Source organism: Colias eurytheme, chromosome 25, assembly GCF_061535395.1.
Source record: "Colias eurytheme isolate Ceu_HAF_F1 chromosome 25, ilColEury1 Martin Lab GWU primary, whole genome shotgun sequence".
In the NCBI taxonomy this organism is placed as follows: Eukaryota; Metazoa; Arthropoda; class Insecta; order Lepidoptera; family Pieridae; genus Colias; species Colias eurytheme.
Window position 1 is genome coordinate 3,294,874 of NC_143004.1, and position 26,323 is coordinate 3,321,196.

Below are 26,323 nucleotides of genomic sequence, written 5' to 3' on the forward strand. Positions count from 1 at the left end.
AAAACTCATACCGTACTCCATAGTGCGCGTAATACACAAAATACATTAGATTGTCAAAAAACCGATCATAATAATAGATTTGCGTAAGGTTGCGCGATTTCCTTAAGGCATTACACACTTCCTATTGTCGCAACGTGCACATGTGGGTTAGGGACAGATGTAATGATAATGGCTTTTCATACGAGACGTTCGTACAATTATGATGTTATAATCGCCATGAAGTCTATACACTAATAAGACGTTTGTGTGCTTGAAGGCTTTTTAATACACTATAATAATATGTGTAGGTACCTATATGATGTTTTAAAGGCTTTTGTAATGGTTTTAAACATTGTTTTAAAATATGTTTCTCGGTTAAATCTATAATAGGTAAACACGGATGGTAGAGTCCGACTAATAAGTAGCTTAATAAAAAATATCAAGTAATAATACGTTATCTACTATTAAATTTCTCATTCTTATATGGACTTAATTTATTACCATATATAATAATGTATAGCTATATAATTTTTACAAAACAAAATAACATGACACAACTAAATTTATGCATTTTTGCTAAATTCGGCGTTTTCCTTTCACATAAAGTTAAATGCAATCAAAATCCAGTTTTGGAATATTGATTAACCGTTTGAACTTTACATAATATTATTTAATCAACAAAAACAAGTCTAGCTTAATATTATATATTGGCAAACAATAAAAGTTTATCTACTTATTAATCTTGAATACTTAATTACTTTTTTTTTATTTGATCGTGACTGAACTTTTCTTGTGTTTATTTTAAATGCACTTCCAGTCTTTATTTTTGACATAAATCAGTACTTTTTGAAATATATCACTACATAGTATAAAACAAAGTCGCTTTCTCTGTCCCTATGTCTTTGTATGCTTAAATATTTAAAACTACGCAACGGATTTTGATACGGTTTTTTTAATAGATAGAGTGATTCAAGAGGAAGGTTTAAGTATATAATTTATTAGGTTTTAGACAAAGCGGGCGAAGCCGCGGGCAATAAGCTAGTTAAATTATAAAATGTTTAAAATTAAATAATTATTGGTTACGAATTGTCGTTGTGAAACGCCTTAATCTGAACGGAACTACGGCCTATGGATACGGGATATAGTTAATTATATAAGATTACAATTTTATAAATGGAATTAATTAATCGTTTGTTGTTTATTTAATAATCTTTGCTTTTAACGGTCTTTAAGGTAATAGGAACGTTAGCGTACTTCAATTCAACCTTATTAGGGCTGATTTTTCAATCCTTAGTTAAAACTTATTCGTTGAATAACGTATTAAACTACCATTTGAAAAATGTATTCTAATTACCTGTATTTGATAGTTTACAGGTGACATTTTAATATTATCGTGTAATACTTTATTGGACGGATAAGTTTTAACTTTTAACCAAGGATTGAAAAATCAGCCCTTAGAATAATAATTATTAAACTTCTTTGATATTTCGGAGTTTAATTGAAAATCATTTAGGTACAGTTTTTAAACAATTTATTGGTTTTCTTAATTTTTGTTCATAAAATTTGCTATTCACGACCTTGCTCTACTTTTTTATCTTTGGTCAATGTTAAATATACATATTTTGACGATATATGTATCACGAATGTTTGAGAAAAAATATATTAACCAAAAACATATTTATTGTTGTTTAAATTTTGGTTTATCTATTAACATAATATTTAAATTACATTAAAATACGTATTTGCCTTCTGTAGTTGTTTTTCACCTCACGTACTTACACCAAAATGCGTACTAATTTACTAAATTACATATTGAAAATATCTTAGTAAAATCCTATATCTATACCGCTAATATAAAGCTTATTTAAAATAGAGTTGCTTCTAAATATAACACAATAATGAAAGGACAATCTTGTATTACCACACCATGTCGACAGAATGCTGCCCACGCGTTTTTAAAAGGCGTTGCAAAGATATACTCCCATTGGGCCCTGATTAACCAGGTAATCTATACTAATATTATAAAGCTGAAGAGTTTGTTTGTTTGAACACCTTAATATCAGGAATTTATGGTCCGATTTGGAAAATTCTTTCGGTGTTAGATAGCCCATTTATTGAGGAAGGCTATAGCCTATACGTCATCACACTAAGATCAATAGGAGCTGAGGAATGCGGGTAAAACCGCGCGGCACAGCTAGCGATATACATATATCTATATTTGTTATTATAAACTAACAGATTTAAGGAAATATATGCTGAGAGCTTCAAAATAGTAGAGTACAATAAAATAATCATAGTATAATAGTATTAAAACGTAAAAAACCTATGAAAAGCTAATAGACTAAAGGAAAAACATGTTGTGATGTTCAGTTCTCTATAGACGTATAGCTATGACGTCATTACTTACAGAGCTTTCTTTGAGAAGACCGACATTATAAATATTCATTAGCCAAGTCAAAGACCCTTGGATTTCATCAATGTTAATAACAACCTGGATAATAAAGAGCTTTATTTATTTTCTTTATGTTTCCCCCGCATGATATAAATCGAGTGGCTTATTTGATTTTATGAGAATATTTATTGTTTGTTAAAAGTTGTTAATTAAAAGTTCATTCAAGTTGCCTGATAGAGATTACTGCTAAGTGATAAGGCCGCAGTTAACTATTCTATTTTTTAGTGTTAAATTGTAACAAAATCCCCTTTATGTAAATAAATAAATAAATATTTCGGGACAATTTTCACACACGGCACGATCTAATTCCATACTAAGCTTTCGCTTGTGTTATGGAAACCAGATGGCTGATAAACATACATATACCATTTTAAATAAATACTTATATAGATAATTAACACCCAGACACAGAGCAAACATCTATGTTCATCACACAAATATTTGCCCCGAGTGGGGATCGAACCCACGACCTCTGGCTTGGAAGGCAGGGCCACTACCAACCAAGCCAACCGGCCAGTCGATATGTATATTGTATATTTATATAGAGGAGTTCAAAAATGAATAAATAGAGAAGGTTAATTAAAAAAAAAAATTAAGACCATTTTTTAAGTAAATTTCGTTCAATTTCATTTAGTTCTAACCATGACCATTACTATTGTATATGTATTTCTAATTAAAGTAGGGCGCATTCACAAGGCCATAGCGGTATAGTTCAAGGCATCATGACGACAATGCTTTCTACCACACAATAGAGCGAAGAAAACTTATTCATATGCCTTTTGAATGCATTTAAAATCATGATTTATTTATTGGAGAGAATAACAATTATACCAACCTGATGATTGGTGAGAATTCTTTGTATTTAGTAACGATAGAGTCATTTTATAAACGCATAGCATTATGACATCTTTTTCAAGGAAGAGCGTGTGTGCCGAGCACACATGTCAGAAGTAAAACTTCTTTGGATGTTTGCATACCAAAATCGTCGCCTTACTCCATGACGTGATTGTATTGCCATGACGTGACCTTGAAATTTTACTCTCAACGCGCCTGAAAAAGTTTCACTTCAATTATATGCTCTTTTAGTAGGAGGATTGATGAATCTATGCGCATGAGTGACGAACAATCTCATAACCACTATTTAGAAGCTGTTACCATGGTAACGTATAAAAACTAGTCCGAATTAATGCAGTTAGCACTCACTGTTTTTTATATTATCACTAGAGGTCGCCCCGGCTTCGCCCGTGGTACATATTATTATTTCGCAATAAAAGGTAGCCTATATGTCCTTTCTCGGGTATCAAAATATCTCCATACCAAATTTCATGCAAATTGGTTCAGTAGTTTAGGCGTGATTAAGTAACAGACAGACAGACAGAGTTACTTTCGCATTTATAATATAAGTATGGATATGTCGGTGTTTGCTTTTGTGACTAAGATTCTAAGATGAGCTTTAAATATAGAAAAATAATTTGGAAAATCCAAAAGTGCACGCCTCATAATTTTTTTTTTAATAAATATTTATTAATTATTATTTTTGTTTATTTAATAACAATTAAACCACATCGAATCAGACCCTGAAAAATGAAAGGGTTCTATTCCTGAGCATACTCAAGCGTAAGAGAAAAAAAAAGACTCGATTAGTAAAGTATTTCGGTCGCTATCGTGTTAACAAGAAAAAGGATCCGCACATACAGACACACGGACGTCCAAGACAGAACTTTTTTAAACTGTTTTTTAACTAGTTTAAATAACAAAAATGACATCAAAAATATCATGAACGTTAAAAATAGTGTTTTTTCTTAATATGTGTGTGTATGTATTATCTTACAAGTGCAATGTATGATACATAAAGACATTTTAAGTTTGAAAAATCAGATGTTTTGCGCGAAGTGACAGTAGTACCCACCTCAACGCTTCGCTTATGAGGCGTGCAATAATATGTATAGTTAGATTATCGGCTACCATACACACTCTTCATCTAAAGTATTATAAACCTTCTATAAACTTAGTATTACATAATAGCTTATCTTAGTAGCTTATTTATTAGAAAATCTAACTAAAATACTTCTTTTAAAATTGCTTAGAACTTTTAACAAAATAAAAGTGTGAAGTCCCATGTCCCCAAGTGGGGTAAGGGGCAGATGCATTATACATCTGTTTCACTGATCGATTTTCTTTAGGGACAAGTAGGTGATCAGCCTTCTGTGTCCTACCAAGACCAAGACCTTTTTTTTTTCTTCGTCTCCACCGGGAATCGAACCCAGGACCCCTCGGTGTTACGCTCACGCGTCAACCACTGTACCAAGGAGGCGGTCTTAACAAAATAAGCTACCTATAAATTATAATATTATGTAGGTCGTTTAGTAATGAGCTTTTCTATACTTTTCTTGTCACAAAAACTGAAAAAAATATGTCCATACAATTATAAGTAGGTAGTATTTGTTACGGATATATTCTGTTATGTATTATGTTTTCCTTAACTAGGTTGTTCGTCATGGCTGTTAAAGTTTAATCTTTACATTTATAGACTACAAGCCCGCATAGGACAAAAATATGGGTCAAATGAACCACCATGGGACATATCTAGAACGATAGCAGAGCAAAAAATAATAAGATTCATCACTATGCCGTCACTTGTAAGCTGTCCAACTGAGTGCAGATGAGAATTGAAAAGTACAGGTAGATTCGGTAAATTTTGGTCATATATTTTTGTACGGCATTCTTAACCATCGATAGATCCATTAAAAATAATAAGAAACCGCTCAGTGCCGTACAAAAATGGTGGTCCACCAAGTCGGAATTTTTATTTAATTTCCGAGAGTTACCGGGGGTAAATTTGGTCATTTGACCATGTACGGCATCTGTGTCATACTATTGCTATACTGCTCTTAATCCATTATTCCGCAACGCCGTACAAAAATCATGGGGACAAGGGGAAAAAATCGAGAGTTGCAATCCCCTCTCTTTCCCCACTCCTGGGGGTCATTTGACTAAGTACGGCTTCGGTTCCAAAACATTATCTAGCACTCAAAAGTACTATTAAAAGCAATGCCGTCAAAAAATATTTGTTCTTTTAAATGTATACCAATAATCATCTTAATTTCATCGAATTCTTGATATAAAGAGCTGTAAGGTCATTTGACCCTGTACGGGAACTTTTTTTTTAACATGATATTGTAAAATTCAATTGTTGTATAGTATTGCCGTTCAAAAGAAACCGTTCTAAAAAAAGTTATAGAGAAATGCAAAACCAGAAATTTTGTTAAAGTTTAAACATCGTAGATTAATGAAATATAATAGTTTTCTACACTTTATCCGTTGTTTTAAATAGTATTAACATAGATAAATTAGGAAAAAACGATGCCGTACATTTTTGTGCAGACCACATCTTTTAGGCTGATGAAAGCGACGAAAGCTACAATTTTAAGGGTGCTTTATGGCCATTTGATACAGTACGGCATTAACATATTCTTACCCAACTACGGCAAAGCAAAAGGAGGGTTATGGTTGTTTACAGGTCATGTATGTATGTTCATCTATTCCCTCGTAACTTCTAAACTACTTATCAGAATTCGACAAATGACATATCATTAGAAGCGTCTGAATTGTTCACTGGATAACCAGCGACCAGCTAGCTAAAGGCTATATGGGGTTTCACAAAATCTAATGTGGCGCCCTCTAGCGGACAAAACATACAGAGTAAAAAAATAAAGTTAAGATAAATATGCATTGTTTGGTATCATTTGAAAGCGCTTTACGTGTACATTTTGAATATGTATATATTACTAGCATTTGCTTGTGACTTTACCTGTATTCATGGGCTGATTGCATATAATTCGCATCTTTTCGTTCATAGCTTTTTTATTAGTTCATCAATTTAACGGAGTCCATTCCACCTGACTCCGACTTTCCAAGGTGATAATTAACCACCTCGAGCTTCTTAATATTAATGTATATTTATATTTTATTATAAAAATATAAAGCAAACATTTCGTTATATGGATTTTTTTCTTTTTCAGATTTTTTCCCCTTTGAACCAACGAAAATGTACGGCACATGAAAAAATATTATCTATGTATAAAATACTTTAAAAATAAATTTATTTCGTGTTGTGTCAAATGACCCCCTGGAGTGGGGAAAGAGAGGGGATTACAACTCTCGATTTTTTCCCCTTGTCCCCATGATTTTTGTACGGCGTTGCGGAATAATGGATTAAGAGCAGTATAGCAATAGTATGACACAGATGCCGTACATGGTCAAATGACCAAATTTACCCCCGGTAACTCTCGGAAATTAAATAAAAATTCCGACTTGGTGGACCACCATTTTTGTACGGCACTGAGCGGTTTCTTATTATTTTTAATGGATCTATCGATGGTTAAGAATGCCGTACAAAAATATATGACCAAAATTTACCGAGTCTACCTGTACTTTTCAATTCTCATCTGCACTCAGTTGGACAGCTTACAAGTGACGGCATAGTGATGAATCTTATTATTTTTTGCTCTGCTATCGTTCTAGATATGTCCCCTGCTGGTTCATTTGACCCATATTTTTGTCCTATGCGGGCTTGTAGTCTATTAATATGACTAAATTAAGCCACTGTATTATTTAAATCTTAAATTAGTCTTGATCTTATCTTAAACGCATTAATTTATCTGGGGGCACGGTAGTGCCCCCGCCAAGACGAGCCAAGCGACTACGCGCACGGGCACTACCTACCTTTTCTCGAAGCGCTTCGACGTTTTTTTGAACCCTCATAACTTGGGTTTGGATTATGCTAGATCAACAAAATTTTCGGGATATATTGTCAATAGCGGACTTATTGAACATATTAAGTTTTAATTACATTAGCTTTTATACGTCAGATTTTATTTATATCTAAAAAACGCTAATTTCGTCACTGACTCACTGATGATCATCAAAATTCTTAGGGTATTTCCTAATGTCCTAGAAAGCTGAAATTTTGTACGTAAGCTAGTATTAGCACACAAACAACAAAAAAATTATAAAACTTGTAACTTTCATCCCCCAACCCCTTAAACTAGGGGATGGGAGTTTGTATGAGACCTGTAATTTTAAATTAAATTTTGATGACGCTAGAGGTCTAATCTAATAATCTAAAACTTGGTTCCCCTAGATATATATAATATGTATAGGTATTCCTTGTTAAAAAAAAATAAAAATTTAATCAACATATATTGATTATTGAGACATATACTTCAGATCAAATCATATAAATATGAATGAATAGAAGTGTTGCGAACGTCTCCTGCCTCTTACGTCCACACAGTAGCTAAAAATAAAAAAAAATTGTTACAAATAACTTACAAAAAGAAATGAAATCCCACCAAAAACATTTTCATGTAAAATGTTGCCAAGACGAGCCCATATGACTCGCACTGTCAAAAAGTTATCAGATCTCATGTAGAGCCAAGCTTCTAACACTACACGCCCTAACTCTACAAGGCCTAACTTCACAAACTCTACACCTTAGTCAAAATATGTGGCTTGGCCGTTCGTTACTAAAAAAACTATCGTATAACACAAAAGTAATGAACAGTGAATTAATTTTTCACCTTACGCCGATGTGAATGTAGCGAAATGGCCAAGCCACATATTTTGACTAAGGTGTAGAGTTTGTGAAGTTAGGCCTTGTAGAGTTAGGGCGTGTAGTGTTAGAAGCTTGGCTCTACATGAGATCTGATAACTTTTTGACAGTGCGAGTCATATGGGCTCGTCTTGGCAACATTTTACATGAAAATGTTTTTGGTGGGATTAAATATTACTTCTTTATAAATGTCGCGTTTGTATTTTTAAATAAGTATTTTACGTAACAGAAATCGCGAATCAGAATATTTAAATTAAATTTAAAAATTATAAATGAAACCATTATAAATACATGGTAATCGATTAGCGAATAAAACCTAAATGGATCGATTGAATTCTTTAAATGCCTAAGTATTTATTATCTGTAAGTATTTATTATGGATAGAAATGACATTTTTGTAGAAATAGATATTTACAGATGAATTTGTATTAAAGTGTGAAATTTATCATTGAGTTAATAAAATAATATATAAAATTTAATTATATAAAAATTTGCTAGAATAGTATAATTCTAGAGACAGTTGCATTCGGTCCAGATTATGTGTACGTATTCCTCATTTTATATCATACTAGCTGTGCCCGCGGTTTTACCTGCAGTGCTCCGCTCCTGTTGGTCTTAGTGTGATGATATATGGCCCATAGCCTTCCTCGATAAATGGGCTAACTAACACAGAAAGAACTTTTCAAGTCGGAATACTTGTCCAAAAAAACAACCAAACTCTTCAGCTTGATAATATTAGTATAGATTATTTTCTTCAATAGGTATTACAAGTAATAGTTTTATAAGTTCAACAGGCAAAGCAGGAAAATGGCAGGAAATAATGCATTTTGGAGTTTTATCAAAAGATAAACAAAGGTGAATATATAGCCTCGATGATTTTTAACTCTTTTCAAAATTAAGATCACGTATTTTAATAAGTAAGTATTTCGTCGAATTTTGGGCTAAACTGTACATTATAGGGCGTGGAGTTGAGAGTCGTAATTTTTTTTGTGGTTAGCTATTGTCCTATGGAACCTAAATCTGAAATTTCACAGCGCGAAAACTTTTTGTTTTTGAGTCACGAATTTTTGAAAATCGGAAAATTTTACTCCATTTTATATTTGAAACGCGAACTTACTGTTATGACAGTGTCAAATTGACCTACAGCGATTGTCAAACGCGTTTCATTTCAGGTAAAACATTTCTATCTAACAAAAAAACTATTATAATTTAAATTTTATTTATGAAATTTGTATATTTTTTAACAACAACATTAAAAATAATTATTATTAAGTATAGTTTTTGTAAAATAGATTAAATAAAATAAAATTATTAATATTCGCAATTTATAATTTAACAAAAATATTAATCAAAGTGTCTAGTAGTCCGCTAAACGGATGAATAAAATAAATTAGTCGTCCGATTACCGGATGAATAAAATAATTTAATCGTCCGATTATTCGGATTACTAGATAACCTTTTAACACTAAAGCTAGTTGGGTTGGACTAAAGCAAAGGGGGCGCAGGACTTTTGATGGAGTTGGTGTCATTTTAACACCTATTTATTATTGTTTTATCGTAAAGATAACGCTAATATAAGCATGTTTTATAGGAACAACTTTTCTCTAAAATCAAAAATGGCGGAGATATTCACCCTCAATTCGTTAGGTTAGGTTTAGGTTAGGTTAGCCTTTAGGTTAGGTTAGGTTAGGTTAGGTTAGGTTTCTTAAAAAAAAACAACACAGAAATAGGAGCCCCGCGAAGCGGGGCTCCATCGACGCGCAAAAAAAAAATCAAGTTAGGTTAGGTTAGCCGTTAGGTTAGGTTAGGTTAGGTTTCTTAAAAAAAAAACTACACAGAAATAGGAGCCCCGCGAAGCGGGGCTCCGTCGACGCGCAAAAAAAATCTAGTTTAGGTTAGGTTAGCCGTTAGGTTAGGTTAGGTTAGGTTTCTTTAAAAAAAAACTACACAGAAATAGGAGCCCCGCGAAGCGGGGCTCCGTCGACGCGCAAAAAAAAAATCAAGTTAGGTTAGGTTAGCCGTTAGGTTAGGTTAGGTTAGGTTTCTTAAAAAAAAAACTACACAGAAATAGGAGCCCCGCGAAGCGGGGCTCCGTCGACGCGCAAAAAAAAATCTAGTTTAGGTTAGGTTAGCCGTTAGGTTAGGTTAGGTTAGGTTTCTTTAAAAAAAAACTACACAGAAATAGGAGCCCCGCGAAGCGGGGCTCCGTCGACGCGCAAAAAAAAATCAAATACCTACGTGTGCCCTCCTCCCCCCACAAAAAACCTATAATACGTGCGGCAGTTCTCTAAAGAAACCCCGATAACCTAACTATATAGATAAATAGATGTTATCGGACGATTAAATTATTTTATTCATCCGGTAATCGGACGACTAATTTATTTTATTCATCCGTTTAGCTGACGACTAGCGCTGTCCAATATTAATTGTACGCTTTGTACCGTGGAACAAAACAATAACGACGTCATTTTCAGTTACCGTTCGTTTGCCACCTTTCAGTCGAGATCGTTTCGTGCGTACTCCTGTTAAGCCCTAAAACTGTACAAAACTATTAAACTTTTACTTTTAGCATACAAATAGGTAGCGAGGAGCGAAGCGACGAGCGTGTTAGGTTAACATTTGAACTGCCGCACGAGCCGAGCGAGCGAAGCGAGCGTGCCGCGGCAGCGGCCGGCGAGTGCCAGAAGCGACTTTAGGGCGATTCCCACTCAAACAAAAAAAAAACTACAGGTCATACTAATGTCTATTACATTAAATCTGTCATATTTCAAATCAAAGAGCTAATGCAATATTACTAGTATTGAAAACTATTATTGTATTAAAGTAATAATTAATATTAATTGCTTCAGATCAATGTGGAACTGGAAAAAAATACCTAAAGCAAAGGGGGCGCAGGACTTAGAAAATTTTTGATGGAGTTGGTATCATTATAACACCTATTTATTATTGTTTTATCGTAAAGATTACGCTAATAAAAGCATGTTTTGTTGGGGCAACTTTTCTCTAAACTTGATAATTACCAAGATACATGACGGATTGTAAAATGTAAATTTTTTCAATGATGGAATATTATGTATTCAATATTAAGCTGCGAAAGTCCGAATCTAGCTAAAAAACGTTACGCTAAAATAAGCATTGCATTACCATAAGACTTGCCACAGAACCGAAGCTGTCAACCCCGAATTCCACGTGGTCTTGTTTGCCCTACCCCTAGAGTGTATGTAAAAAGCCGGAGGCGCGGAGGGAGAGCAGCCCTCGCCCGCCGTGACAAAGCTCGGGAGCCGTGCGGAGCGGAGCGGCTGAGGCTGGTCGCCGAAGGCGACCAATAAGCTGAAGCTGCGAAGTGGAGTACGGGCGACCGTGCTTTGTCACGCAAGGGCGGAAGGGCTGCACTTCCCGTAGCGCCGGAGCTAAGGCAGTGTCTGAGACAATATAAAAAAGACATGAGGAGATAGGGAAAGGGTTAGGTTAGGTTTTATCATCAATCTTTGAGGGCGAATATCTCGGCCATTTTTTATTTTAGAGAAAAAGTTTTTTTTATAAAACATGCTTATTTTAGCGTTTTGAATAAAAATTATGTATTTTATGATTCCTATACAATTTTCACTTTAGATCAAAAATTTTCTAAGTCCTTACTTTGCGCCCCCTTTGCTTTAGGCGGACCAAAACTTAATTTGTAAATATCTCGAAAACTATTAATTTTCGCGCCCCCCCCTTTACAGGGGAAGTTCCTAGTACCCACCCCCCCTCTCTCCACCCCCCACTACCCCCAAATTCCACGCCCTATAATGTACAGTTTTACCGAATTTTGCCTTAATCAAGGTTATTCGATTTTTTTAGGAACTATGCAGTGTACACTGTACATATTGTTTTACCGATATTCCTGGAATTACTAATTACTTACTATGAATTTATAGAATTAGTTTAAACTACATATATAGACCTCTATCCACTATCATATTTTCTATCTTACCTTTTTCTTCTTTAAAACATTTGAAAAAAAAGCTTTTTAAATTAGTATTTGAAATAAGCACAACTCAGTCATTCTCATCTGCGTCTACGCAACTAATTACAGGATTCACGTACAGTGGGTGTAGTCTGCATGTGTGCGTGGTGTTTGTGTGCATGTGTGTGTTGTTTGTATGTTCGCTGTGTACATGTGTGCGTTCTAAAACAATGTTATATTAAGAAATGCATACATTAGCGTCAAGTCAAGTTCGCTTACAAAAGCCATTGTTGGGCAATATAGTGTTGAAGGCACACACTGTTAATATATGCGCTGTGATTTAACATGTACACATAAACATATGTACATCTTCCTAGAAGACGGTCTTACTTTGATGCATGTTTTGTCAAATTTATGGAAAGATACAGTTTCTTGATGAGCAGATTTTGATCGAAGGATACGTCGCGGTCAGTTTGACTTGATTTGAACTCTCGTTATGGAAAAAATATTCAAAAAATTAATAATACTTACAATTATTCTTAAAATCAAGATGGATAAATACGGCAACGTTATAAATGCATGTTTTTTTACAAAAATAATGAATACATTACATAGCTTAAACAAATATGTAGCTAAGTAGGTACTAATTGATTAACGAATGCACGCGGTAAATTATTTTGTTAACAATTTAATCTTGTTTGAAAATAAGATATTTTGTTACATGCACTGTGCACAATTCCATGAAATTGCATTCATAAGTAGATTTCAAAGACTTGGTTACTTTTAACAAGCGAAGCCAGGATGCGTCGTTAGTTTAGAATAATAATAATCATAACTCTTTATTTAATAGCGTAATTGAAGAATGTTCAAAATTGAGGTTTTAAGGTCTACTTTGCGGTCTAAATTACATTATAATTACTTTATTTGCGCTTTCTAAACTGTATTACTTTAATTTTACTAGATAATTGTTTGGAAGTAATATTTCTATGAATGTAGTTGCATCTAGAGATATTCGTGACGCCCATTTCTTTGTTCTTGGGAGAATTTATGTAATAAATGCAATATATGTTTTATGTAGAGGCTTTCTCTATATTTTCTACATTTGAAATAATGCGAGCTGTCTCGGCAAACGTTGTTCTGCCTTACTCTCATCACTTCGGGATATGAAAAATCGATGTTGTTGGGTTCTCAGACTTAGATACGCACACAAAATTTCATAAAAATCGGTGAAGCCGTTTTGGAGGACCGCTAATAAACTATGATATAGTGGAAAACATATCTCAAACTATTAACTTACTTATTTTATTCATGGAAATTTTTGCAAGTGTGTATGTAGAATTTTTTTATAACTTTGTAGTAAAGGTTCTGTGAAGGTACCTAGATGGTAGGTATGAACTATTTACATGTTATAATTTTCTGCCTAAATCGGTATTGTCATAATATCCTTTACGTCATGTCAAGCAGGTATGAGGTACGTAGTATTAGATAATGCAAACATACAAAAAAGTAATGTGACCTTACCGTATGTTCTTCACAAATAATGCCAAAGCAATGTTTACATTTCAAATAGAGTTTGTAAAATCTATGTAGGATTATGTAGGCTTAGTTATATTGCAAGCTTTTAAAGTCAATATTATTGTAGTTAATATTTTTATTTGTTATTGAAGTGAAACTTCTTTATCGGGGTTGGAAAAAATTTAGTGTAACATTTTTCCGTTACGCGCCATCTTGTTTTTATCCCTACCACGCGTGATTGACGTATTTCTGTAAAGTTGCATATATGTATGTACCTAGTAAATTATTTTTTGAAAAATAAGGTCATAAAGAAGTTTCACTTCTTACGTGTGTACACTAGTACAAGCACACATTTTTTTTATAATGCAATTACTTGACTAGAGTCGAAACTACATTAATTTTAGTACACAAAGCTATCTAAACTTCCATATATGTATTCTGTGAAGATTTTTAAAATTTCTTGGGTCTGTCACATTATCTTTCTAATATATATAAATTTTGATATAAATCTCGTGTCACAATGTTTGTCCTCAATGGACTCCTAAACCACTTAACCGATTATAATAAAATTCGCACACCATGTGCAGTTCGATCCAACTTGAGAGATAGGATAGTTTAAACATGTAGGTACCACGGGCGAAGCCGGGGCGGACCACTTAACTAGTAATATCTATATGTATCTAATATCTATACACCTATTTTCATACACATCACTAACAGCTATAGTCAAACGGAATGATAATGACGATTCAAAAGTGCTTCTAGAAGAAGTCTTATTTAATAAATAAATGTTTGCCAAATTGTACCACAGTATTTCTAGACTACTATAACCCTCCTCATATAAAATCTTATTTATAAGTACAGACTCTAATAAGTATACTGTATGACTATATACGTATAGATATAGATGTAAATATAACACGCCCGTCATTATCATCGCCTTGTTAAATGTATAAAGGTGTTACAGAAACGTTAATAGCACGTTTCCAATACCACGTGGGTGTTGCGTCAAGTTTACCCACTGTGGTGTGATATCCAAGCCTATTGGGTATTGATTCAATGGATGTTATAGTGATTGGTATTCGATGAACGTTTGAGAGATGTATGTAGTTGTGGATATGAAGATATGGAACAAACGGGAAGTATGTGGTATGAAACTTAGAATAAGTAGGGTAAGCTTTTGAATGATATTACAGACTTGATAAATAGGTATATCGAAATGGAAGTATCGAAATTAAATCGGTGCATCGAAAATCTAAATAAAATAATCGACAAAAAGCTAATAACTAGAAATTCTTAAAATGCAGAAAATAAAAACTTTGATTGTATATAAAAATGTTCTTAGATAATGTTTTTTTCCAAATTATCACGCCGCGCAGTGTGTAAACGTTTTGCCACTCTTTAATAAACATTTAGTACGACTAAATGTCTTTTCCGCAAAATTGTAGGAGTCAGTAAAGCGTGTTTGAAGATAATTAAGTAATAGGAAATCGATTGACGTAATGTTACTGCTGTTACGTTATGTAGGTATCGATATAAATAATGTTACTTTTTGTAAACTCTTAAGTCTGCGGATTTTAAGTCTGATCTAATTAAAGTAGGTCCTAAAACCTACTTTAGATTAGTGTTAGTAAAAACTAAAAGTAGATTATGTATACAACGAACTAGAAAATTAATAAACTGGATAAATATTATAAAGTTAATATTTTTTGTAAAGTTTTATATTTTTCAAAAGCTATGTACTTAGTTTAAGGCCAGTATAACTTTTGAGTTTAGAATTTCATTATCTGTGCCACTTCTTTTTCTATCTACTTCTAAACAAGCCTTCTTAAATTAGACGCAATCCAATTTGAATATATCTTTAGAATATTTGAGCATAATCTGTATTTATTGGTCAAAATAGTGAACGGCCAGTGTGTGAGCAAATGAATAAAAAAGTTCAAGGTCAACTTAATTTATACGCGCGATTCTAGTCAATCTGTGGTGACATTTTGGCGCGCAATTTAAATGTCAAAACGTAATTTGTAATTTCTCTTTGCTGTTAGTTTGTATAAAAAATGCATTAGGATGATGAATGTTAACTGGTTCGAGATTGTATTTGAATATAATAATTTATGTTATAATTGGTTGTTTATGTACAAGTTTTTCGTATGGTCTTTAGTTTAATATTGTCATGTGACTTGTAAGCTGATTTGCAATACCTCCCTTCTTGTAAATGAAACATCCAATTTATTGCTAGTGTGATAAATTAGATACTTAACAACATTTCAAGCAATCTTATTCATTTTAAATGTAGTCTATACAATTTCAAGTTATAAATGCAAAATACCCCATTTTATATCGTAAAATAGACTATAGATTTATCCTTGTTTTATCTATCTAGAAGTAAATAACAATTGAAAACCAAAACAAGGAAAACAAAACCATTTTAGGTAATATTTCGCAAGCACTTTCATTTTCCACCTGATGTCCACTTGAAGAAAGTTTTTTACAACCAAATATAACAATTAGGATTCAAACGGTGTAAAGTGACCGATATAATATATTCAGCTTCGTAACATTTGTGTATGGAATCTCAAATAATAGCTTTCTTTGTAAGAAAGTATTAAACGTGATGCTTTTGTTTTTACCGACTTTAAATAAGGAGGTTCTAAAGTCAACATTCATGTTAATTTTATTTTTTTATTTATTTATAAATTCTTTATTGCACTTAAAGAGAATAAAAAAGAAATACAGACACTTAAATATAGCTTAAACTAAGTACAAATGCCGGTCTTATCGCTTTAGAGCGATTTCTTCCAGACAATCCTTTGGTACAGTTGAGGAAAAAGTATAAAATAAAATAAATGGGTAGTGCAATAATAATTAATAATAGTATGTTTTATTGTATTAATAATTTTGTATGTTTTTGTACGTTTAAGATAATCGATATCAACCACTTTTGGTAAGTTATTATTTCCCCTTTTCTAACCCTTGATGTTATTTCATAAACTTGATATTATTTAATGTAAAGTCTTGCTTGTAGTTTCATGAGCTTTGTTATTTTAGATTCCGTTCTAATTAGAATTCTTCTTACTAATCTTTAAAACTAGGTTTGTACTATTTTCCAATCTACAAATCACCTCAATTTCCTCAGCAAAAAATTCCATTGATATTTGAACTTGCTACATAAGTTCAAATAACCGAAATTTCTCAATGAACACTTATTCCACGCTCTAAACTTATTCCCGCGAACTCAGGAATATAAATTGTCTTTGCTACATAACGGGAAATCAGGAATTTTATCAGCAGGTCAACATTCGTTTAATGCTAACAGTAGGGGGTCTCCGATTGGTAAAACTTCGCACGTATTATGTAATAAACAACGTTAAATTTTTCACCATAGACAATCACTACTCAAGGTCTTTGTTATTTATATATCTACGAAATGTTTGAATAAACCGCTGCATAATGTGAAGATTTTTAATCATTTGTGACTTGTCATGTTTCTTTCTGTCTATCTGTGTGAAAGCGGTAGTCAAAGAATTTTCTTGATGGCTCTTACTGAGTTTGTTTGTTTGAACGCGCTAATCTCAGGAACTACTTTGAAAAACTCTTTCGGTGTTAGATGGCCCATTTATCGAGGAAGGCTATAGGCTATACGCTAAGACCAACAGGAGCGAAGCAATGCGGGTAAAACCGAGGGCCACAGCTAGTTCTAAATATCTACTAGGAAACAAAGATATGGTCTTGCAAAGGCTTTATGTTTGGTATCATAAGGTAAATAACATCTTCTTTGTAAGAATATAACATTTTAATCACACAGTACAGTTGTTCCAAAAGTTACTTAATTCTTAAAAACATTCCCGATTTGATTTACTTCGCATGAATATTTGCGCGTCTGCTCATTTCCATTTCTTTGACATTATTCTTCATTGAGCTTAATATTTTATGCGTACCGATTCCAAGAATTTACTCTCGTATCAAATTTCAACTTAACCACTGCTTATTAAATTGTGGAGAGTAATTCGATTATGGTAATGTAAAAAATCACATCACTGGTTTATTTTATTTGTTAAATCTTATACGGTTGAATTTCAAAACTCAAAAACGTAATTTGAACCTTAACTTTCTTAATTTAAGGTGTAATTTTCTTTACAAGATTGTAATTGTAGTGATAAAACCGAATTTCATGCTAATTGAAGAGCACTATAACTTTGTTTGTATCTTCATAATTATCACCTGCATTACGGTTAAAATTAACGCGCTTGTATTTTTCGGTGAGTTTTAATATTGCCATCAATTTGTTTTGGAAGTTAAATCGTTATTCATTGAGCATATCGTTATTATACCACATTCTTTGTTAAGGGTGCTTTTCCACCGAGGATGTGTAGCGACTAGCGAGGAATTTGTTTGTAAATAACCAATAGTATCGCTTCAAACTTCAAGCTAAATAAAGCGATATGATTAAACCTTCGTCTTCTTATTTTGGTCTCTATATTTCACCGTATAAATATATCATGTGTCATATAACTTTCTCAGACAAAGTATAAAATCAGGTCTTACCTCATCACTGAACGAATGTAAATCGAATTATATTCATCTATCATCCAATAAATAAATAAAAATATACGATTGACTGTTCTAAGTAGTGTGGTATTCAGCTCGTTGCTAACAACAAACAATATAATAATCACGCTATAAATCAATTTCATCCCAAAACCAATCCTGTATTATAAATTATTGTTTCTACAAAATGAAGAAACGATTGGTTTCACAGTGGATGGCTCGTTGCATCATACTGCATACACAAATAAAACGTTACAAAAATTCATATTGCAACCACACCGTGCGAACGCTGTGTTGCGTCAATATATCCGATTTGCGAAATGTTTGACCCCACGGTATTTTAAATAAATAATTATACCCATGCATTGCTGCGTGGCTCAACGTAAATATGGGTAAACAAACTTTTGTACAGCGTTTAGAAGTTTTAAAACTATGCCCTGAGTTAGTTGGGAGTACGTGTTAATAAATGTACTTTAATAGTCTTCTGGTTCTAGAATGTTCTTTCTTATACATATTATGTATTATGTCAACAATATCTTCTGTGATTCTTTCTGGTCTATTCGCCATCTAATTTCTGATGCCTGAAGATTTAAGCCAGGTATAGAAGAACGTATTCGATAGCTAACTGCTACGAGAAGGTCTATTAGAACTTTAGTATTCAAATTGTTTAATTAATTATTTGTTCATTCCTATTTATTTGCACTGAAAAGTAGAGCTTAAAGCACGAAGTAAAGCTTAACCTAAGTATAGTAAACTATCACACAATAAGCATCAGTTTCGCTAATTGTTTTATGTTTCATTTTCACGGAAATAATGTATTTAAATCTATCTATAAATTAATTTAATCAGGAAGATGCAAAGAGGAATAACATAAATGAGCCAACTCGCCTTGGTCCAAGCTTTCCGATGCTGTTTATCAAATGCCACTGTAAAATATAATTGTAAATAATTATTATCAATTAAGTATAATTAAACGATTAATGTATTAGTTTTACACGGGTTATATTATCTGTATGGATGTGTATTTGAACTCCGTTTTAACTCTGTAATCACTGAAACAGTTTGGTAAAAACTTTCATAATTAAATGTTGATTGTTGTCGCATCGCATGTCGCATGTTAATTATAAGGTACTAGCAAACCGGGTGAACTCCGTTTCGCCACAAGAGACACCTTTTCTTTGCTATAAACCTCACGGAGCCCGAGACCTTTCCAACGAATGCAAAACCGTGGAAATCGGTTGGTGCGTTCTGGAGTTATAGCGTCAGGAAGGAAAACCCGACTTATTTTTATATAGTAGAATAGATAAATGAATTAACCTGGATAATAGTGGTTAGTTTGCTTCATGAATGAATTATAATAAAAAAAACAATGTAACCATAATAATAATATAAAATGTAAAATAAAAACTGGGGGCGGCGGCACCGTACTTTATAGCTATCCAATTCATTATCCAACCTAGATAAAATGCCTTTCTACATGAGTTATAAGAGTAATGTTAGTTTATTTATCCAATTTCCTGCGTAAACTATATTGACTGTGAATATTGTATGATTGATTTCGTTCTAATATGTTAAATATTGATAAAAACACGTTTTATGATCACTTTTAAAGTGCATGAAGAAAAACTGTTTTTAGTTGTGTGAATGTCCTTATACAGTTAACATCTTTATTGAAGTACCAATAATAATGTCATTTTAAACGAGCGATCGAAGAAAAATGATTTATTTATATAGAACATTTTGCTAATTTATTAAAGAAATTAGTCATTGCTTGATTTTTAGGGCATTTTAAAGTATAAATTATGTAACAAAGAAGGAAAAAATTGTTCGCAGTATTGTAAAATAATATCTACTTTAACTTCTTATTGTCCGTAAAGCCGCCGCAAATAAAAACCAAAGGAAAAAACATAAAAAAGTTAAATATTTGTAGTTTTTAATGTCGTTTTAAATTTTTCCTTTAGCCACGTAAGATGACTTCAAACAATAACGAGAATATACGATACTGTTTATTAAATGTATATTTACTGAGAAACATTCGTAAGAACGTTCACAGCATGTATCGGGTTTTACCGTAAAATTTAAGGCTTTACGAGTGCGGAAATACTTGACATTCTTAATAATACATCTCTGTAATAAATTGGTGTCGAATTACGACTGATTTTGACACATTGCGTAATTTTTCATGTGCATGTGTTATTGGTATTTATGGTTGTTAGCTGAAATTGATACTTATTTATTTTAATAGAATGCAAGGATCGTAATAATCCGACTAATATTGCAAATGCGAAAAATTGTGAGGATGAATGTATGTTTGTTACTCTTTTACACAAAAACAGCGGATCGGATCTGAATATAATTTGGTAGAGAGACAGATTATAGTGTGGATAAGCACATAGATATATCTTAGGTATCATGTCTTTTTCCGATAATGCTTACTCTGTTAACATCATATCAGTTTTAAAAGACGTTTCAAAACACGATTTTAGTATCTTAATTACTAATGCAGATTCTTCAGTTTTCATTTAATATGACGTTTTCAAAAATCTCACCTAACTCGCTTTTAAAAGTGACGTAAAATAAAATAAAAATACGTGTGAAGATAAACCATGCGTCATCGTTTGCTATAATTTTATAGCGTTTTTATCTTTCCATCAAGTCACACCTGTTTCTTGTTTATTTTCACGTTTTGTATAGGGAAAATAGACATTTAAAGTGACCCCTACAATAACATAAACCGGTAAGGGTAAAGTCGCTTGTCCATTGCGAAGAGATTGCAATCCATACTTTTTAAGTATTTAAAAAATATGACTACATTTGCATTCTTGTGTACACACTCATACGGATCCTACTAGTCCTACAAATATTATAAATGAGAAAGTTTGTAAGGATGGATGTGTATGTGTATGTTTGTTACTCTTTCACACAAATACTACTGAACCGATTACTATGAAATTTAGCACACATATAGAGGGTAACTTGGATTAACACATAGAATAGGTTTTATCCCGGAAATCACACGGGAACAGGAACTATGCGGGAGTTTTTCTTTGAAAACGCGGACGAAGCCGCGGTTGGAAAGCTAGTAAGCTTATAAATTCAAGTTTCTATCAAATAACTACAAAGTTTATGTTAATCATAATTTTTGATGGACGCTTATTATATTTTTCGGAAGTTGTTAGATTACAGCAGTTCATTTCAACTCGTAGAGTAAATTATTGATTAAAATGTTGATTTCATAACTTTTATACAAGTATTTTGAAGTGAAGATTTTATAAATTTGTACTGCAAACAAAATTGTGTTGAGTTTTTACGTTGTCGGTAGAGGAATGACTAAATATTTTGCGACATTTTCTTCCCGTTTTTGATGTGATTGTGATGACCTTATGCGCATACTGTAAGTTTCTGCGAATTATTCTTGTTGTTTTGTACTTAGTGCAATGACCTGTTAAGTGTAGCTTATGATTAGTCTATGGTGCTTTTTTCATTTCGTAAAAAGTCTGTACTTTATTTATAAACTCTGCAGTTAAGGTAGCAGTATAAGATGTTATACAATGACGTGAATTGGGCTAATGAAATGAGATATTTTTAATACGATTTATTTACTGCGTAAAATGAATATTCCGTTGTAATTATAAAATAATGTACAAGTTGAATTTACATTTATTTATTGGAAATTGGTTGACGAAATATAGATACTGTTGTAAGTTGAAATTATTTCATACTTTACATGGTTTTACAAAATTAATTTATCATTGAATTTTTTTTAATATAATGAGGCTTTAGAAGAACTTATGTTTCAAAAAAAAGTTTCAATAATTTCTCAAATGTGAATGTGTAATTCAAAAATGTTGTGTGGTTTTATGAAACCACGGTAAAAGTGAAACTGTTCGAACGGTTCCGAACACTGCTTTGTGTAGCGCATGTCGCGTGATGGTCGGCTGCCGAGTAGGTATACCTACTCGGCAGCCGCGATACACGCGACATGCGCTACACAGACCAAAAAGTTTGAGACGATGTAATAAAAGTTTCACTTTAATAATTATATATACGACATTGTCTAATCTTATATATAAAATTCTCGTGTCACAATGTTAGTCTGCATACTCCTCCGAAACGGGTGGACCGATTCTCATGAAATTTTCTGTGCATATCGGGTAAGTCTGAGAATCGGCCAACATCTATTTTTCATATGTACCACGGGCGAAGCCGGGGCGGACCGCTAGTTATTATATAAAATCAACGAACATAATAATTAAGTTGTTCAGCTCTAATTACATAATATGACTTCATTAATAAATTTTTGAACGATAATTAAATAAATATCGACCACCCATTCACAACGGGTTCGCGGGTTCGATTCCCGGTAGGAATAAATTGTACTGCTGGAGGCTAATTGCCTTAATTGATATATTGGTTTTGGACTTAACAGGGCGGTTTATACTTTATTTATTTATTTTGTTCCAAGTAATTTTATGAGATGTTAGGAAATATTTATTTTATTATTATTTAGCGGATCACCTGGCTTCGCCTACCTATAAGAATTTTATTTAAATAGTCTTTTATATTAATGAAATTGTTAAATAATATTATTTACAAACTCGAATGACTAAATGGTAGCATTTAGTCGTTCGAGTATTTCAATCATAAATACTCGAAGTAATAAACATAATTATAATTATGTACTAACTTTATAGCAATATTTTATTAGATAAATAATTATGAAATAAATATTATACGCCATTTTAATAACAGAATGAAACATTAAAAAAAATCAGACTTAGTTTCTGTTCTTGTTAATAATATCAAGCAAATAATATAGGTACATATATGTAAATGTGGAGCTAAAATAATAATTAAAAGTAGGGTCGATATATTTATCGTAATTGTTTGAGAATTCAATAATGATCAGGTTATCTATCAGTGTATTAATCTGACTCACTTTGCGTCTGATTCATAACCTGATTGATAATAAATATGGTTTTTGATTTATAAACTAATTAATAATTTAATCTCCAAAGCTTTAGATTCTTTAGTTAAAGAAGATAATAAGGATAGTTCTTTAATTAATGTCGAGCGTTCGTTCTTCCTTCTTCATCTCGCCTTGATATTTGTTAGTTTTTTTTTGTTATTTGTGCTTGTTTTGACAGTTGCCTAAATTACAATTGATCGATCTTATCAAGGACCACCGTAATATTCAATGAATAGTCTTTTATTATATGTGGTACAGACAAAAACAAGAATCGAACTTATCTATCCAATCAAGGATAATCATACCGTTAGGTAAATACTAGGTAAATACGCGAATAAAATATCACAAATGCAGGAAGATGCATTCATTAAAATCAGGTCATTTATTTAAATGTTACTGCATCTTCGTCACGAATAGGATGCTGGAGATCCGGAATATCAGAGAGGTCAAGATGATGCTGTTTTGACAGTTAATGGGCAGGCAGATAAATGCGATAGGCTGTAGACAATTTATTGTATTTAATTTATTGTTTAATTAAAGTAATAATTTTAGCTTGTGTTTGCACTAAGTGTCATTTGGTTGTGTAGCGGTTTATAATGTTTATGAATGAAATGCCGTCTTGATATTGGTTTTATTGCTCTTTGTAGGGTTCCTTATGAAAAGGGTAAAACAGGACCCTATCACTAAGACTTCTCTATCTGTCTGTCTGTTCGTTCGTGTGTTACCGAACCGTATCAAACAATTTTTTTTTTATATTTTATCTTCTACAAATTTATACAAAAGAACCTTAAATGTTCCTAAATTAGATATATAGATATACTAGCTTTCCACCCGCAGCTTCGCCCGCGCAGTCAAAGAAAAATCCGCATGGTTCCCGTTCCCGTGGGATTTCCGGGATAAAAACTATCCTATTTCCCGGGATAAAAAGTAGCCTATGTCCTTTCTCGGGTATCAAAATATCTCTATACAAATTTCACGCAAATTGGTTCAGTAGTTAAGGCGTGATTGAGTAACAGACAGACAGACAGAGTTACTTTCGCATTTATAATATGTATTAGTATGGATAGGGACAGATAAAACAATTGTTTTATACTATGTAGTGACTAGTGATATTTTTCCTAATAATATTCTTTATTTCCAGCTCCACAATGGAAGCGACGCCCAGCGTGTCGGTCCCGTGGCTGTCCACCGTAGTCCTCCTATGTTCCTTCTTCACAGCACATTCCCTAAATACTAAGGTAAGTTTTAACGGATTTTAAACCGTTTCTTTACGTTAGGTATATTGATGCAGTTTTTCTTTGTAATTGTAATTTGCAATGTTCGGTCATTGAAGTTATTATTAACGATCGAAGTTTATAATATGAGGTAATAATATGATTAGTGGCTTGTACCGGCTTCGAATGGGGTAGACACGGAACAAAATAATAATAATAAATATATATAAGCAGCAGCATAACACTATTATATTGTTATAGGAATAAATTATGTGACGTTTAAGTGACAAAATATTTTTATAATAGATCAATTATAGAGAAAGAATCTAATTGGACGGTTTTTTAATAACTAAAACCGTAATAAAAAACTATTAAAAATATCCATAACCATAACCATAGGCCATAACATTACATAATATTTAACTAAATTTAAATGTAACATCCCACTTTAAATGTAATGATATATTTTTTTATGTGTTTGTTTCTTTTTCACTCAATTCAAATGTGAAAGAGATAGAACATGGAATCAATTAAAAGTAACATAAAATTAATTACAGCCCATTATAGGTTTAAGTGCTAAAAATAAAAAAAGTTGACTCACATTTCGTGGTAAATGTTATTAATTTTTGATCTGTCTGGCTTAATTTATCTATTTTTACTATTTTCTCGGTATCATTTAATTTACGATCATAAATAATTCACAAATTCTATCTTTCTAGAACATTATAAATTATGGCTGCTGGCAGTAGAGTAAACGGTAGAGTAGAGTGGTAGAGTACTAACTATCCTACTTACTATACTAATGTAAACACCATTGGTAGAGCAAAGTACAAAAATTTGGTAGAGTAAAGTGGCTAGCAATGAGACAGTATGACAGTTACTCTACTAAAACTGGTAGAGTACCTACTATGCTAGTTAATAAGTTATCTAATGATAACTTCTTAATGTATCAAAAAGTATTTAATACAGTCGACTTTGAAGTAGATCACATCAAGAAATAACACTAAAAATTAGCAAAAAAATGAGATAATATATTTACATAATTAATATAACGAGATCGTGTTAATTCATTTCGCTTTTACGCATAATTAATGGGTCTGAATAATTATAATCTTTATTTAAATCGAAGGATTACTTAATACTGGCCTAAACGGCCTATGAAAGCTCATTTGCATATTATTATATCAGAGTGTTATATAGTTTTTATTCAAAACTGTTGCTAACTGTTTCTATTAGTTTATGTAGTGTTGTTCTCTGTAGAAATTAAATAATATCATCGGTATATACCTAAGATATTGAAGCTAGATAATATACATAGCATGTTATTATTGAGCCTTGATATGCTCTCTTGACTATTATATATTCTATCTGTGTACTAAATGGATTTTTTTTTACATATAACATTTTTTTTTAATTAGTTTTTTGTATAAACAAGCGATCCGTTTTAATCCTTTGTATGTTGATTTCAACCACATTGGGTGACGTTTATCTATAAACGTAATAGGTACTGAAAATTAATGAGGGAAACAACAAATCAATATTCATGGAGAATCCTTGAAATTAATTAATTTATCTATCTGTCTGTCATTATTTTTTGCGATGACCGAATTGTAAACTTGTTATGGTAATTCATAAATTCATAAACTGTTTGTCGCAAAATAAAATCTTAAAGATAGAGAAATAGGGGATGGAAAGTAAGGTGACATTATAGAATTTGAATTACATTTTTGAAGTGAAACTTCTTTAGGTGCGTTGAGAGTAAAATTTCAAGGTCGTGACTCGCGACATAGCAATACCGCCACGTCATGAAATAAGGCGACGATCTTGGTTTCTTTGTATCTTGCCAAAGAAGTTTCAATTCTGACACATGTGCTCGGAACACACGCTCTTTTTATATTAATGGGTGATCTAATAATTGTAGTAATAACGTGGTAATTTTGTCAGGTCATATGTCACTAAATGACGTATTTTCCCGTTTACCTTCTAGTCGACAATAACACAAAAACAGTAGTTTCAACTAAAATTATAATCACTATTCATCACGCGTACAAATAATTTGTAATTAATAATTATGCCAAAACGACAC

General features: G+C 32.3%; 1 protein-coding gene across 2 annotated transcripts in view; it reads left to right on the forward strand.

Moving 5' to 3' along the window:
* Window positions 1-26,323, forward strand: part of sona (sol narae metalloprotease) — a 130,210-nt gene that overhangs the window by 35,013 nt on the left and 68,874 nt on the right. For both annotated transcript variants that reach the window (XM_090116027.1, XM_090116026.1), the window contains exon 2: window positions 24,165-24,261. In XM_090116027.1, the coding sequence (XP_089972153.1) occupies window positions 24,172-24,261 (90 nt within the window). In that variant the 5' untranslated portion in view covers window positions 24,165-24,171. The remainder of the gene's footprint in view (window positions 1-24,164; window positions 24,262-26,323) is intronic.